Genomic DNA, 18,563 nt, shown 5'->3' with positions numbered 1-18,563 from the left:
CTGGTGTCAGACTCGTGTTGTTCTTAGATCTTCATTCTCCCCATAGGAATAATACAATATCATATATTATTTCCAGATTATTAGATGCCGGTTTAACAGAATCTCAGTTTAAAAAAAAAAAAAAAAGAATTTCTCCAAAATTCATCAGATTGACTTCTATGTAACTACTTAGCGTCTGTGTATCCAAATATAGATTGCAAGCTCCTGTGGTCAGGGGGTGGGTGCCGTGTGCAGTAAATCTGCTGAGATCTGGTTGCAGGTTGTAAATAGTCAATTGTTGTATCCGGCTCCTAGGGAACAGATGAATGACACAGGCGGCTCAGCCCAGCACCCGGAACATGGCTGCTCATTGGGTGCTCACACAATGACTGGAGGGAGAGGCCGCTTCACACTATGATTGGTTGTGCAATCTCCTGCCCACCTTGTGCAAAAGCATCATTATGTGTCTCACCCTAGCAACCAGGGTGCCATCCGTACAGAGAGAGGGGAGGACTGCCAGACATTCAGGGGGAATCCTGCAAGGGGGCTGCACCTCCGCCTGCAAACATGAGTCACCCCTACATAGGGTAAGTTACCGCATATGTCTGCACAAAATAGGGGTCACCCTCCGAAAAAACCCTTCTCCATCTAATTTTATGCCGTGTAATCATTTCCCGCTATCAGGGATTTCAAGGTCACCGATAGGAATGCATGAAGAACTACTACACCCAGCATGTCCGATTGTGTCTCCTACAATATCTGCATTGGCAGGGGTGTAAGAATTATACATTGATACTAATGTTATGGTCTTTTGGTTGCGATGCTAAGTTTTTTGTTGTTTTTTTTTTTTTAGGGGGAGGGAGGGGGAAAATAACTTTTACTTAAAGTGAAGAAAAGTTCTTAGATATTTATAGATTGTGCGATATATAGATGACGGTATATTAGGCTATTATAAAGCATCAGTTCATTAAGAACCAAACTGTGATTATAAGTGATTTTTTCGGTTGAGGTTTTCCCCATTGAAGATACAGGATCCCAAATATCAGTGTAAATAATAAGTCATCTTATGGGAAGAGACACCTGATGGGCCCCCGGGGCTCCTGGATCCCACACTAGTACCAGTATGTGATCTGTTCCTTATAGATGATCATGCAGACCAGTCCGTTCTTCGGTAGAACTACAACTCCCAGCATGTGACTGTCAGGACCGGCTGGGAGTTGTAGTTTTGCAACAGCTGGAGAGTCACAGGTTGGAAATCAGTGACCATCAAGGCTTGTGGTTAAGTATATTTTTTACTAGGGAGACCACATGGCGATTGCTATGTAAGCAATTACCTCTATACCCCACAGTATAATGTTTATCTAGGGATTTGCCTTTGTTCACATGTAACTTCCTTATGTTGCTACTTTCCAGGACTTGTTGTAACCTGCAAGTTACACGGAGATACAATGTATTCATGTTGCTATAATACAGTTACTTTCAGATAATATCAGTAGGTTCCATCAGGTACTGAAACAATAAATATTTATGTACAAGTGGGTGGGGTCTGCAAAGAGGAAAGATTTCAGGACTAATCTACTGGGAGGAATAAAAGGAAAGGGTTAAGGGGTTGTCCGCTTTTAGCGCATAAAAGCAAATAATTTATATCAATTCCTCACGGTTTTCTAGATCTCTGCTTGCTGTCATTCTATAGGAAGCTCCTATGTTTCCTTCCTGTAGATAAGCACTGGTCCATGGTCATGTGATGTCACACAGGTGCACGGCTCGTTAGTAAGGCTCGCTGTGTGATATATAACGAGACGTGCACCTGTGTGACATCACATGACCATGCACCGGCGTTTATCTACAGGAAGTTATGATGAAGTTTCCTGTTGTATGACAGCAAGCAGAGATCTTGCAAACCATGAAAAATTGGTGCAGAAAGTATATTGGAAAATTTGATAACTTTTCATTACACAAACAATATCAATTATTTGTTGAAATGTGTTTGAGGTGAACAATCCCTTTAAATTTCTCCTGGCATAGACATGTCATTTCCTTGCGCTGTTAGAAATGTCTCTGTCTGACCTTACACTGAAAAGAAGGTGCAAACTGCTAGTACAGGTATTTATAAAGTGTCGCGGCTGCTCTGTGTCTGACAAGACAGAACAATGTGCAGGTAAAGCGGCTGTTACTGCTTAGGGTGATGTCACACATGGCGTTTTTAGGCAATTTTTGGGCCATTTTTAGTTAGGGTTAGGGTTTTTTATGATCTGAAAAATCGCCTAAAACCGCCATGTGTGACATCACCCTAAGGCTGCATTCACACGACCGCAGGGGGGGGGGCGTATATACGGCCGATATACGTCCCCCTTAGAGGGCAATGGGCGCGCGGCGCCCTACGGGAGCGGTACGGTGCCGCACACGTGACATGTCCTATTTTTTCAGGGCATACGGCGCCGTGTATCCCTATGGAGAGGGGCGGGGGTGAGCAGAGCTGCCGTGTGCCCGCCGTGCTACGGTACGGCGGGCACCGGTCGTGTGAATCCAGCCTAAGTCCAAGTTTGCGGCACATTTATTACTGACGAGCGCCACAATTCTGTAACATCAACAAAGTGCAGTAAAAATATGGCGTCCACTTCCTGAGCAGCGCAGGGGGCGCCAGATTCATCAAGAACCGCCACAAACGAGGTCACACATTTCAGCAGTGACATTCTGACTCCTATTATCACATTGGGGGGGATTTATCATTGTGTCGCAGGTTCCGTCAGTTTAGTGGAGGAAAACCCTCGTCATTTTCTGCGCCAGATTTATCCCTGTGTTAATGAATCTGGTGCAGGATAACTATTGAGTCTCGGATATGGATTTCAGATCACTCGGAGTCTCGAGTATCCCGAGAATACTGATCGCTGTGTAACACGGTCTTGTGCGACGGCTAATAAATAAAGTATCAGATCCGGTGCGTGTCAGCGTCACACTACATCCATCACATGGCTCATAGCTGAGGGACCTGCCAGAGATCAGGGAGAGCCAGAAACGGATATGCACCATATCTAATGATCTTAAAGGGGTTGTCCAGAATCCAGTTATTTTCTTCAATACTGGCCCCAGGAAATGTAAAGATCAGAATAATTCATAGCGTGGCAGACCCTGTCTTGGTGGCTTTGGTGGTCACAGCTGCCTTTGGACCACAGTGCAAGTTACAGGTTTTTTCTAATTTTTACACCACCTTAGGCCAATATCAAAAAATATATTCTAGACCCCCCCCCCCCCTGAATGATTTCACTCTGATCTATTTCCGTACGACATACACGGAAATTCTGGGTTAGTAATGGGGAAGTCCTCTACACCTGATCGTCATCTCTTGACCAGGGTAGAGGAGGGATACAAAGAGGGTAGGGGTATAATGTGAGGAAATACAGAAATGGGGGGGGGGGTGCGTCTGACAACCCGACGGATTTGGACAACGCGCAAGATTTAACATTTAGAATTGTGTCACAAGACAAGCACTTACATTCACCGGGAAGAAGAAGGTGAACTCCCGCGGACCTCGGCAACGACACATGCAGGATATCGGGCGCACGATCTTAGTGAATCCCGGCAGCTCCGAATCCTCGTCGGACAACGCACCGCGGGATCGCGACTGGACCGGGTAAGTAAATCTGCCCCATGCAGTCTTATATTAGAAGCATTATAGCTATAGGTGAAGAGTCTCTTCCTCTGGAGGACTTGTAATGAATCCCATTGATAGGAAAGTACATTGTGTGATACTTTATTTCGCCTGTGGGGGCGCTGCAGGTAAATTGAGCCCTCGCTGACGGGTTCCCTTAATGTTACAGACAATTATTGAAGATCCCAGTAATTGGGCCTTTGTGATTGTGACCAACAAGAGACTTCATTAACCCCTTATCACCGACACTAGTTTTCAGCTCAATGACCAGACTCGATTTTTCAAATCTGACATGTCTCACGATAATTGGTTATAACTTCGGAACGCTTTAACATATCCTGGTGATTTTGAGAATGTTTTCTCGTGACACATTGTACTTCATGTTAGTTATAAAATTTAAGTGATAAGTTTTGCGTTTCGTTCTGAAAAAAAGTGAAAATTTGGCAAAAGTTTGTAAAAATTCTTCATTTTCCAAGTTTGAAATGTTCTGGTTTCCAGACAGGAAGTAAATCTACCCAAAAAGTTTGATAATTAACATTTCCAGAATATCTGCTTTATGTTGGGATGATATTTTATGCTTCCGGTCATTTTTCTAGGATGTTATGAGGCGCAGAACTTTAGGTGCGATTTTTCTTATTTTCATGAAAATTGCCATAACTCACATTTTGAGGGAAAACTCAGCTTCCAAGTAACTGAGGCCTAAATAATAGTAAAACCCCATAAATTACCCCACTATAGAAACTTCACCCCTCAACGTATGTAAAACAACTTCTATTAAGTCCATTAACCCTTTAAGTGTTTCACATGGGTTAAAAAATATGGACCTGCGATTTAGAAACTATGGAATTTTTTTGGAAATACATTCATTTAGGCCAAAACTGACATTTTCAGAATAAATTAAATGATGAAACGCACTGCAACGCTTGATGCCCAATTCCTCCCGAGTGCTGATCCCCCATATGTGGTGGTGACTGCTGTACGGGTGCACGGCCGAGCATAGAATGAATGGAGGCGCCATTCACAGCAGATTTGTATTGTCACATTGGAGAACCTATACATTTTTATTTTTTTTGGTAATGCGATCATATGAGGGCTTATTTTTTATGGGATGAGATACAATGTATAAATAATTTATTTTGGGAGTCTAAAGCTTATTCATGAGATTTTATTAACTATTTCAAGGGGGACACAAACAAAATCATCAATTTTTATTTTGGATTGTGAGCATTTCTCCCCCCCCCCCCCACTCACCGTAACGTAAAAATAATATTTTATCTTTATTCTCTGGTCACTACGATTACGGTGATACCTCATTTATATAGTTTTTCTTATTTTGCTCAATTTTCCTGAGCAAAACCAATATTGGAGAAAATCGCATTGTTTTTACTATTGACAACTTTTCAGGGCCATAACTTCTGTATTTTTCTGTTGTCCGATCTGGTTGAGGGCTTATTTTTTGCGAAAACAGTTGTTCTTTTCAGTCGTATCATATTAGGTACCGTAACTTTTTTTTTGATCACTTTTTAGAACATTTTTTGTGATGGTGTTTGATGAAAAATTGTATATTATGGGAAGTTTTTCGAGTTTTTTTTTTACGTAGTTCACCGAGCGGGTTCAATATTGATTTAGATTTATTGTACAGATTAATACGGACGCGGTGATACCAAATATGTACGTGTTTTGTGTTTTATATACTTTATTTGCATTTTATGTGTTACTGGGGAGATTATGGGACTTTTATTTTATTTATTTATTTAATTATATTATAAAAAGATTAAATTTTTTTTTTTTTTACTTTTTTACATTTTTTACTTTTTGGCTTGAATAAGCGATCATCCGATCGCTTATTCAAGCCTTTACACTGCAATACACTTGTATTGCAGTGTATAGTGAAAGTAACTGAGCATGCCGCGCTGTGGATGATGCCGCGCTGTGGATGATGCCGCGCTGTGGATGATGCCGCGCTGTGGATGATGCTGCGCATGCTCAGTTACTTACAGCCGGGTCCTGCCAGGAAGGCAGGACCCGGTGAGAAGAGGAGCCGACAGCCCCGGGTCACTCGTCGGAACCCGGGGCAGCGGCAGGAGGGACCGGATCCCCCGGTAAGCACACCGGGGGGGGTCCGATCCACGGGGGACACACTTGCACGCCGCGGTCATGTTTGACCACGGCGTGCAAGGGGTTAAACACCCGGGATTGGAGTTTTTCCGATCCCGGGTGTTAGTGCCAGGTCTGGGCTGAGATATCACAGCCCGACACCGGCACTAAACTGACCCGATGTCCCGAAAACTTCTTCTGATGCGCCGCCGTAGAAAGGCGTCGCATCAGAAGAAGTACCCTTAATGACCGCCGTAAAAACCCGATAGGGCGGTCATTAAGGGGTTAATATTCTTCCATGAGCATCTATAAATCTGATCTAATTCCAAGCAGCAGATGATTATAAAGGATAAAGCGTGAGAACGTGTACAATATTCAGCTCCGGCCTGTGATCCATAAGGACGGACCCGAGTAGCTCCAGGATACTATGGGGGTCATTTACTAAGGGCCCGATTCACGTTTTCCCGACGTGTTACCCGAATATTTCCGATTTGCGCCGAGTCGAGTTTCCCTGTATTGCCCCGGGATTTTGGTGCACACGATCGGATTGTGGTGCATTGGCGCTGGCATGCACGCGACGGAAATTGGGGGGCGTGGCCGAACGAAAACCCAACGGATTCGGAAAAACCGCTGCATTTAAAAAAAAAAAAAAAGTGTCGCTGGACTTGCACTTACCTTCACCTTGAATAGGCCGGGGAACTTCAGCGCAGCAGCGCCACCTGGTGGACGTCGGAGGAACTACCTTAGTGAATCGCTGGAAGACCCGAATCCACCGCAGAGAACGCGCCGCTGGATCGCGAATGGACCGGGTAAGTAAATCTGCCCCAATATTACACTCAGTGTCCTTTGTGTTGTCATTCACTTCCCACCAGTAAACGGCTTTTTACTCCTTCTCCCAATAGTCCTGACAAAGCACAGACACCACATTGTACCTGATATTAGGACCCCCAGTGTGTATAGGGGCGTCTCTACCACCTCATGAGACATTGGGGAAACTACTCTCCTGTTCCGAATGAAAGGACCTGCACACTTGTCGCAGCTGAGTGTGCATGTACATAGGGGAGTCGGGAGGGATAGCCGTGCAGTGATGTGTAGGGATAATCATAGCAGCAAGACCATATCTAAGGGATTTACTGTCCCTCCCGGGAGATCCGAGATACTGGGGTGAATAATTTCTTAGTGTCTGTGGAGAGAAGTGATGGGATTAATACGACTGATGAAACCATCGCGTACCTGGTCTGTGAGGGAGTAAAAGTGGTTCTCAGGTTGTATGAGGGTAATGAAGGCTCCAGCCAACGCTCTAAATCCTTTATATGTTCCCGGACATCAACACAGAAAGTTGCAACAACCAGGAACGTTCCCTGTGAAGCGCAGCTATGTGACATGTGGTCCCTGGTGCTGAGCCCAGCGCTGAGGGCATCCTGGACCCACATGAGGATCTATGGAGAATCATTGTGTGTGTCATTTTTGTACAAGACACATTATAGAACTGATTGCAGCTATGAATTTATTAGCCAAATCTCTGGTCTGCTCCATGACCCCCTACCCTAACCCGATATGGCGGCTTTCAAGATGTTAACCATGTCCTGGACATAACCTAGAACCCGGGCGTCACCAGGAGCATCAACATCTCATGTAGTTTTCTTACTGTATAAATGTTTCTTCTCATTGTAATGTAGTTACAATTATCCAGTTCTCCTATTACAATGAGCCGGCATCGCCAAGTGACCCCTTTTAGACTCCCTGTAGGCACAGCTCATTATAAAACACTATGATTCTAACGAGCCGTGCACCTGTGTGATGTAACGAGCCGCGCACCTGTGTGATGTAACGAGCCGCGCACCTGTGTGATGTAACGAGCCGTGCACCTGTGTGATACAACGAGCCGTGAACCTGTGTGATATATAACGAGTTGTGCACCTGTGTGATATATAACGAGCCGTGCACCTGTGTGATATATAACGAGCCGTGCACCTGTGTGATATATAACGAGCTGTGCACCTGTGTGATATATAACGAGCCTTGCACCTGTGTGATGTAACGAGTTGTGCACCTGTGTGATATATAACGAGCCGTGCACCTGTGTGATATATAACGAGCCGAGCACCTGTGTGATATAACGAGCCGAGCACCTGTGTGATATAACGAGCCGCGCACCTGTTTGATGTAACGAGCCGTGCACCTGTGTGATGTAACGAGTTGTGCACCTGTGTGATATATAACGAGCCGCGCACCTGTGTGATATATAACGAGCCGTGCACCTGTGTGATATATAACGAGCTGTGCACCTGTGTGATATATAACGAGCCTTGCACCTGTGTGATGTAACGAGTTGTGCACCTGTGTGATATATAACGAGCCATGCACCTGTGTGATATATAACGAGCTGTGCACCTGTGTGATATATAACGAGCCTTGCACCTGTGTGATGTAACGAGTTGTGCACCTGTGTGATATATAACGAGCCGTGCAGCTGTGTGATATATAACGAGCCGAGCACCTGTGTGATATAACGAGCCGAGCACCTGTGTGATATAACGAGCCGCGCACCTGTTTGATGTAACGAGCCGTGCACCTGTGTGATGTAACGAGTTGTGCACCTGTGTGATATATAACGAGCCGCGCACCTGTGTGATATATAACGAGCCATGCACCTGTGTGATGTAACGAGCCGTGCACCTGTATGATATATAACGAGCCACGCACCTGTGTGATGTAACGAGCTGTGCACTTGTGTGATATAATGAGCCGTGCACCTGTGTGATATATAACGAGCCGCGCACCTGTGTGATGTAACGAGCTGTGCACCTGTGTGATATAACGAGCCGTGCACCTGTGTGATGTAACGAGCCGTGCACCTGTGTGATATAACGAGCCGTGCACCTGTGTGATGTAACGAGCCGTGCACCTGTGTGATATAGCGAGCCGTGCACCTGTGTGATGTAACGAGCCGTGCACCTGTGTGATATAATGAGCCGCGCACCTGTGTGATGTAACGAGCTGTGCACCTGTGTGATATAATGAGCCGTGCACCTTTGTGATATATAACGAGCTTTGCACCTGTGTGATATATAACGAGCCGTGCACCTGTGTGATATATAACGAGCTGCGCACCTGTGTGATATAACGAGCCGCGCACCTGTGTGATATAATGAGCCGTGCACCTGTGTGATATATAGCGAGCCGTGAACCTGTGTAATATAGCGAGCTGTGCACCTGTGTGATATATAACGAGCCGTGCACCTGTGTGATATAGCGAGCCACGCACCTGTGTGATGTAACGAGCCGTGCACAGGTGTGATATAGCGAGCCGTGCACCTGTGTGATATAACGAGCAGTGCACCTGTGTTATATATAACGAGCCGTGCACCTGTGTGATATAACGAGCCGCGCACCTGTGTGATAAAACGAGCCGCGCACCTGTGTGATATATAACGAGCCGCGCACCTGTGTGATGTAACGAGCTGTGCACCTGTGTGATATAGCGAGCCGTGCACCTGTGTGATATAACGAGCTGTGCACCTGTGTGATATATAACGAGCCGTGCACCTGTGTGATATAACGAGCCGCGCACCTGTGTGATAAAACGAGCCGCACACCTGTGTGATATATAACGAGCCGCGCACCTGTGTGATGTAACGAGCCGCGCACCTGTGTGATATATAACGAGCCGTGCACCTGTGTGATATATAACGAGCCGTGCACCTGTGTGATATAACGAGCCGTGCACCTGTGTGATATAACGAGCCGTGCACCTGTGTGATATAACGAGCCGCGCACCTGTGTGATATAACGAGCCGCGCACCTGTGTGATATAACGAGCCGCGCACCTGTGTGATGTAACGAGCCGTGCACCTGTGTGATATAACGAGCCGCGCACCTGTGTGACCAGGGGCAGATCTGCATTGACCTGTGACTGCTGGGATTCCCGGTCATCTTATTCTCAGCAATCAGACATTTAACTTATCAGTGACCAGCTTACGTTGGGTTAAATTGTCCAAGTATTTTTTCACCTTTTTTTTTTATGTCCTGGCCGTGGGAGGGCTTGTTTTTTGTAGGCTGAGTTGAAGTTTTTTGCCGTACATAAAATTAATTGATTAGTACACACCCTGCACATAGTACACAGGACCCTGCACACAGTACACACTGCTCATAGTACACACTACACATAGTACACAGGACACTGCACATAGTACACACTGCACATAGTACACAGGACCCTGCACATAGTACACAGGACCCTGCACACAGTACACACTGCTCATAGTACACACTACACATAGTACACAGGACACTGCACATAGTACACACTGCACATAGTACACACTGCACATAGTACACACTGCACATAGTACACAGGACCCTGCACATAGTACACACTGCACATAGTACACACTACACATAGTACACAGGACACTGCACATAGTACACACACTGCACATAGTACACACTGCACATAGTACACACTGCACAAAGTACACACCCTGCACATTGTACACAGGACCCTGCACATAGTACACACTGCACATAGTACACACTGCACATAGTACACACTGCACATAGTACACAGGACCCTACACATAGTACACAGGACACTGCACATAGCACACACTGCACATAGTACACACTGCACATAGTACACAGGACCCTGCACATAGTACACAGGACACTGCACATAGTACACAGAACCCTGCACATAGTACACACTACACATAGTACACAGGACACTGCACATAGTACACACTACACATAGTACACAGGACACTGCACATAGTACACACCCTGCACATAGTACACAGGACCCTGCACATAGTACACACTGCACATAGTACACAGGACCCTGCACATAGTACACACTGCACATAGTACACACTGCACATAGTACACACACTACACATAGTACACAGGACCCTACACACAGTACATACTGCACATAGTACACAGAACCCTGCACATAGTACACAGGACCCTGCACATAGTACACAGGACCCTCCACATAGTACACAGCACCCTGCACATAGTACACACCCTGCACATAGCACACACACTGCACATAGTACACACACTGCACATAGTACTCCCCTTGCACATAGTACACAGGACCCTGCACATAGTACACAGGACCCTGCACATAGTACACCCCCTGCACATAGTACACCCCCTGCACATAGTACACACTGCACATAGTACACCCCCTGCACATAGTACACCCCCTGCACATAGTACACAGGACCCTGCACATAGTACACCCCCTGCACATAGTACACCCCCTGCACATAGTACACACACTGCACATAGTACACACACTGCATATAGTACACACACTGCACATAGTACACACCCTGCACAGTACACACAGTACTCCCCCTGCACATAGTACACTGCACATAGTACACCCCCTGCACATAGTACACACACTGCACATAGTACACACACTGCATATAGTACACACACTGCACATAGTACACACCCTGCACAGTACACACAGTACTCCCCCTGCACATAGTACACTGCACATAGTACACTGCACATAGTACACCCTGCACATAGTACACACTACACATAGTACACACTTCACATAGTACACACTACACATAGTACACACTGCACATAGTACACCCTGCACATAGTACACACTGCACATAGTACACACTGCACATAGTACACAGGACCCTGCACATAGTACACACTGCACATAGTACACACTGCACTGCACATGGTACACAGGACCCTGCACATAGTACACAGGACACTGCACATAGTACACACTGCACATAGTACACACTGCACATAGTACACCCCCTGCACATAGTACACACTGCACATAGTACACACTGCACATAGTACACCCTGCACATTGTACACCCCCTGCACATAGTACATAGTGCACATAGTACACCCCCTGCACATAGTACACACTGCACATAGTACACACTGCACATAGTACACAGGACCCCTGCACATAGTACACACTGCACATAGTACACAGGGCACTGCACATGGTACACAGGACACTGCACATAGTACACAACATTGCACATAGTACACACCCTGCACATAGTACACAGGACGCTGCACATAGTACACAGGACGCTGCACATAGTACACAGCACCCTGCACATAGTACACACTGCACATAGTACACAGGACACTGCACATAGTACACACTGCACATAGTACACAGGACACTGCACATAGTACACACTGCACATAGTACACAGGACACTGCACATAGTACACACTGCACATAGTACACAGGACCCTGCACATAGTACACGCTGCACATAGTACACACTGCACATAGTACACACTGCACATAATACACACACTGCACATAGTACACAGGACCCTGCACATAGTACACACTGCACATAGTACACAGGACACTGCACACAGTACACAGGGCACATAGTACACACTGCACATAGTTCACACTGCACATAGTACACACTGCACAAAGTACACAGGACCCTGCACATAGTACACACTGCACATAGTACACACAATGATAAATGTGGGCCAGTATGCAGTGAAGACCTGGTGAGAGCTTTAATATCCAGAGTTTATAGACAATTGCTGTGGAGACTCTCATCTTCCTACTTGTTGTGGTCATGGAGGATGGATGTTGTAGTTACCTGTGTCAGGTAACAGCTCCGGAGTTCCTTTTGTTCTTCCGCACTGATATTCCCAGGATCTGTTACCTGCCCGCACCATGAAGGTGACCATACATATCACATGGCTCCTGTACTGGGTTTACGGTCTGTGCACTGATGAGAGGAAGGTTTATACCTGATTTTACACTTACCCTGCGAGATAAGCGGCGCCATGACTGCCTGACACGCTTATCTCCTCTGCTTATAATAGATGTCAGGAAAATATGCAAAGTTTTCCTGGATGGGATAAGGAAAACCGCGCCTCTATCAGCTCCTTGTAAGAAAACTCCTGTGGCATCACCTAGACCAGCGGTGGCGAACCTATGGCACAGGTGCCAGGGGTGGCACTCAGAGCCCTTTCTGTGGGCACCCGGGCCATCGCCCCAGCACAGAGTTTGCCAGTTAGGACTCAAGGCTTTCTCCTATGATCCAATACAGCCCAGGACGTGCCATGCTCAGTGGTATTTTAAAGCAACATCCTTGGCTGCCAGGACTACAGGAGGAGCGGGAAGGGCTGGATAGAGATGGATTGTCATTGGAGCTCCAGCTCTGGGCCCCCTGATTCTTCCTCTTCAGGGGACCCTGGAGGGAAGATGCAATCCAATTTTTTCCCATCATCTTTCTATTGTATTGGTGTCCTCAGGACGCCAATACGATTAAAACCTGTGATACAGCAGGGATCAATAAGTTACGGCTTAAGGCCGTGGTCACACGTACCGCTAGGCGTCCGTTCATAACGCGACGTTAGCGCACAGGGGGAGGTCCTCGGCCCGAACGAAAATGCGTTTCCAGAGAAACGCATGCGATTGGCTTATCAATCACATGCGTTTCCCCAAGGACCTCCCCCTGTGTGTTAGCGTCGCGTTATGAACGGACGCCTAGCGGTACGTGTGACCGCGGCCTCTGTTGCTTTTTGGCTGAAAGTTTGCAAAGAGTTTGCCCACTGAGGCTGGTGCCACACGCACTGCTTTGAAAACGCAGCCCCGGTGTACGCAAGCTGTGGCACCAGCCTAAGGCTTGTATTTTTGAGTACCGCCCTTAATGTGGCCGGTGGTCAGTGCTACACCATATTGTGGGTGATATTTTTGAGTCCTGCCCCTTGTTGTGGCTGGTGTTTTGGGGTCTTGCTCCCTATTGTGTCCAGTATTTTTGAGTTGCAAAGATGGCAACCCTATATACCACCTACTTCCATCACATCCTCCTCCTATTGTGGCTGGTATTTTTGGGTCCTGCCCCTATTGTGGCTGCTGTGTATTCTTTGGTCCCACCCCTATTGTGGCTGGTATTTTTGGGCCCCGCCCCTATTGTGGCTGGTATTTTTGGGCCGCGCCCCTGTCGTGGCTGGTATTTTTGGGTCCTGCCCCTATTGTGGCTGCTGTGTATTTTTTGGTCCCACCCCTATTGTGGCTGGTATTTTTGGGCCCCGCCCCTATTGTGGCTGGTATTTTTTTGGTCCCGCCCCTATTGTGGCTGGTGTTTTTTTGGTCCCGCCCCTCTTGTGGCTGCTGTGTATTTTTTGGTCCCGCCCCTATTGTGGCTGTTACTTTCGGCTCCCTTTTGTGTTCGGTTTTTTATACATGACATATGTCCGGGGTATCCGGGGTAAGGTAGGTACTGGCATTGATGTCCCCAGAGAGATGCCAGTGCCCTGGACCTTGTAATCCTCTATCATCTCTTCTTGTGTCCCTCCACTGGCTCGGAGCCGTCAGATCTCCGCTGCTTGTACACGGCGCTGGAGACATGGGGTATAACGGGATCGGCCGGGGGCAGCTCTGGACATGGACATGTAGGCAGGTTACATAAGGCCTATATTAGTATAAGAAACAGCTACAATACACATAGCTCCCAACCGTCCCGATTTTGACGGAACTTTCCTGTTTTTCTTACCTCTGCCCCGCGTCACGGGCAGCTATGAGATTGTCACGGATTCTCCCCCCAGGTCCCGCTTTGTCCCGGCGCTGTGTCCGCATAGTAAATACTTTGAAAGCCTGAACTCACAGTACAGAATGGCTTCTACAGACATCGGGAGGGAATCATTTTCAGAGAAGTGTCGGCTTAGCGGAGAGCAGGGACCATGTCATCAGGTCAGATCAGTATCTGTCCATATATGGTCACTGCATCTCCTAGGGTTCCCCAGAGCAGACATCGGGAGGGAATCCTTTTCAGAGAAGTGTCGGGCTTAGAGGAGAGCAGGGACCACGTCATCAGGTCAGATCAGCATCTGTCCATATATGGTCACTGCATCTCCTAGGGTTCCCCAGAGCAGACATCGGGCAGGGAATCCTTTTCAGAGAAGTGTCGGGCTTAGTGGAGAGCAGGGGCCACGTCATCAGGTCAGATCACCATCTGTCCATATATGGTCACTGCATCTCCTAGGGTTCCCCAGAGCAGACATCGGGAGGGAATCCTTTTCAGAGAAGTGTCGGGCTTAGCGGAGAGCAGGGACCACGTCATCAGGTCAGATCACCATCTCTCCATATATGGTCTCCAGGGCTTCCCCAGACACAAGCTATTTATATAATTAAATTACATAAAGTTTTGCCCAGGCTGAGATTCAAACCTGGGACCCTGTGCACCATAGACAGGAGCTTAACTAACTGAGCTATAAGCCCAGTGATACAGAGCTGATGATTTCTGGTAACTAAGACATGTTATCTGCCAGTGTTACACTGTGACACAGACTAATGCACTGATATATAGAGAGGGATCTTCTCAGAAATTATTGTAATTATTGAGACTATTATTATTATTATTATTATTATAAATTTTATTATTTTTATTATTATGGGGATGATTATTAATAATAGTAAAAATAATAATAATCATCTCAATAATAATAATAATAATAATAATAATAATAATCTCCATAATAATAATAATAGTCTCAATAATTACAATAATCTGAGAAGATCCCTCCCTATATACCAAGGCAGTATATAGTCATAGTTCTTAGTTACCAAAATTCTCCACCTTGTTAATCACAGAGGTTATAGCTCAGTGGGTTGAGGCGCTGTGTCATTATTGTACATGGACACTGCAGGTTCTGGGTTCAAATCCCAATGAGGATATATATATATTTTTTTTTATTGAGATGATTTTTATTATTTTAATATGGCTAAAATTTGGGGCGTGGCCAGGGAGTGATTGGGGGTGTGGCTTAGGGGGATCGCCGCCATTTTGTCCCTCTTTCGTTTTCACAAATGTTGGGAGGTATGCAATACAATATGTGAGCAAAAGGGGGTCCCCTCTTGTGAAGAGTCGGGGTATCTCTGCCATCAGTATCGTTTCCTTATGTTTCTATCAGTTTTACATTGCAATAGAATAGATTTCCCAATGCAGCAACTACAGAATGAGCCGCAGTATAAAGCATGAGGGAGATGACTGTGATCTGCAAGGGCTCTGGAAGGGCTCCCCTTATACTGTATACAGGGCAGGATACGGCTACCTGGAAAGCCGCGCTCAGCTGACAAGGAACAATCACCCGGAGACACTTGATCAACCTATTTAGTAGAAAGACGACGCCGGTGTCGCCAGGATGTTAATTATACGCTCTTTTCACGGACGGCTCCTGAACGTCTTCCAATGGGGTCATTAATCTTCTGGCAGTGGAAGCCGCGGCCTTCATTGTATCTAATAATATACAGAAAGGAGATAGTTAACTGTAGACGACGGCTTTGATGGGTTTTTTCGTGCCCCTATTTTCACAAGTGCTTAGAATTTGGCACATGGAGGGGAGACTGTCCCCCTGTAACAGAGTCTATGGGGGACACTTACCTGGACTTCTCTGCCAGAACACGGAAATAATCGCAATTGGTAGCTGTCAGCAATTCTGATTCTTATCCCCTTTACCCCATCTCCACTCAAGAGGGTGTGGAGGGTCATAAAGGGGGGGGGGGGCCATGGGGGATTGGGCGTATTTCCATGCCTGGTAGGACCATGTGTGCCATGTATGCCCGCTGTACCGTAGTACGGTGGGCATAAATCGTCGCCAGGGGAAAGCGCCGCTGGACCCCGCCCCTCTCCATAGGAATACACAGCGCACGGCTCCGTATTCCATAGAAACATAGGACGGGTGTATATCTTTCTACAGGCTATGGAACGGTACAGTGCCGCACATGTGCTGCACTGTACCGCTCCCGTATGACAGCCGCGAGGCCATTGAAGTGTATAGGGGACGTATATATATGTCCCCCATACGTTGGTGTGAATGTAGCCTTATTCCTCTTTACTATATAATATTTTCCTCCTGTATGTTGTATGTATAAGTCTCTTATTCCATCATGGAAGAGGTTTATAATGTACAGAATCAGGGCCGGATTACGGGTGGTGGGGGTCCCTGGGCGCAAACTGGTGGGGGCCCTTCCAATAATGTTTTTGGAAGTATATAGCCTGCCAGCCTCTGTAGTATATAACCTGCCAGCGCCCTGTAGTATATAGCCTGCCAGCTCCTGTAGTATATAGCCTGCCAGCCCCCTGTACCATATAGCCAGCCCCCTGTACCATATAGCCAGCCCCCTGTAGTATATAGCCTGCCAGCCCCCAGTAGTATATAGCTGCCAGCCCCCCAGTAGTATATAGCCTGCCAGCCCCCTGAAGTATATAGCCTGCCAGCCCCCTGTAGAATATAGCCTGCAGCCCCCTGTACCATATAGCCAGCCCCCTGTAGTGTATAGCCTGCCAGCGCCCTGTAGTATATAGCCTGTCAGCTCCTGTAGTATATAGCCTGCCAGCCCCTGTAGTAAATAGCCTGCCAGCCCCCTGTAGTATATAGCCTGCCAGCCCCCTGTAGTATATAGCCTGCCAGCCCCCAGTAGTATATAGCTGCCAGCCCCCTGAAGTATATAGCCTTCCAGCCACCTGTAGTATACAGCCAGCCTCCAGTACTATATAGCCACCAGCTGAGCTGAGTCGCTGATGGTCGGAAACTGGTGGGGGCCCCTTTAAAAGTGAAAGTGGTGGGGGCCCCGGGACTCGAGCCCCATGAGCCCCTCCTTTAATCCTGCCCTGTAACAGAATGATTGTTCTGATACTTGGGATATAATGACAGGATTGTGCGCTGTGCCCCCATGGATACCAAGTTATGCGCCACCGTCCTGGCGACACGATAAAACCTCAGCGGGGGAGACGGCGATGAATGTAATTACTCTGATTAGACGCTACAATTACTTATAATTCTTCAGCCTTTGTACGGGGTAAATGACTTATTCACCTGTAAAACCGAGACGTCTGCATCCAACTAGTAACAACCGACCAACAGGAAAACGCTGCACGTTGTTTAGACATCGCTACAAGGACATAATGTGAACGCAGCCTAAGATCATCTTCATCTGGAGAATCTCCTCCCTGAGTGCGGATGAGCTGAGAGCTGAACGCCGGCAAATACTGTGTAGCAACAAGTAACAACAGTGCAACAAGTACATCGCTGCGCTAAAGAATAAAACACTTGTTGCATTTTACATACATTTTTACATGCAATACAATTGCATTGTGTGAACATGGACTTCCCCTCTAATCTCCCCCTCATATTGTGGCCCCTCATCATCCCTTATATTGTGTCTCCTCTTATATCACCCTCATATTGTGGCCCCTCATCATCCCTTATATTGTGTCTCCTCTTATATCACCCTCATATTGTGGCCCCTCATCATCCCTTATATTGTGTCTCCTCTTATATCACCCTCATATTGTGGCCCCTCATCATCCCTTATATTGTGTCTCCTCTTATATCACCCTCATATTGTGGCCCCTCATCATCCCTTATATTGTGTCTCCTCTTATATCACCCTCATATTGTGGCCCCTCATCATCCCTTATATTGTGTCTCCTCTTATATCACCCTCATATTGTGGCTTTTCATTTCCCCCTTATATTGTGGTCCCCCATCATCCCTCATATTTCGTCTCCTCCCATCCCCCTCATATTGTTGCCTCTCTCATCTCATCTTCATATTGTGGCCACTCATCATCCCTCCTATTTTGTCTCCTCTCATCTTCCCCTCATCCTGTGGGCTCCCATAAACGCACCCTCATAATGTGCCACCCCATACCCCTCCATTTTGTCTACCACTCATCTCCCCTTCTGCCTTTACACACAACTGCAGCAGGGGAGAGGGATGATGCAGCATCATCTCATCCATCGCTATATGTGTCCGCAGGACGCAGCTAGAATTGAAATCCCGACACAGC

The 18,563-nt window shown here is 46.8% G+C and overlaps 1 protein-coding gene across 3 annotated transcripts in view; it reads left to right on the top strand.

Annotated features, from left to right (window-relative positions):
- Positions 1 to 318: 318 nt before the first annotated feature.
- ERICH3 (glutamate rich 3) overlaps positions 319 to 18,563 on the top strand; it is an 88,830-nt gene continuing 70,585 nt past the window's right edge. For 2 of the 3 annotated variants that reach the window (XM_072129055.1, XM_072129056.1), the window contains exon 1: positions 320 to 566. In XM_072129055.1, the coding sequence (XP_071985156.1) occupies positions 547 to 566 (20 nt within the window). In that variant the 5' untranslated portion in view covers positions 320 to 546. Of the gene's footprint in view, positions 567 to 18,563 lie in introns of all 3 variants that reach the window. The other variant, XM_072129054.1, reaches the window with a different exon arrangement.

The sequence above is a fragment of the Engystomops pustulosus genome, chromosome 10 (assembly GCF_040894005.1).
Source record: "Engystomops pustulosus chromosome 10, aEngPut4.maternal, whole genome shotgun sequence".
NCBI classification, from domain to species: Eukaryota; Metazoa; Chordata; class Amphibia; order Anura; family Leptodactylidae; genus Engystomops; species Engystomops pustulosus.
Note: the sequence above shows the minus strand (reverse complement) of the source record. Positions and strands in the feature narration are given on the sequence as shown.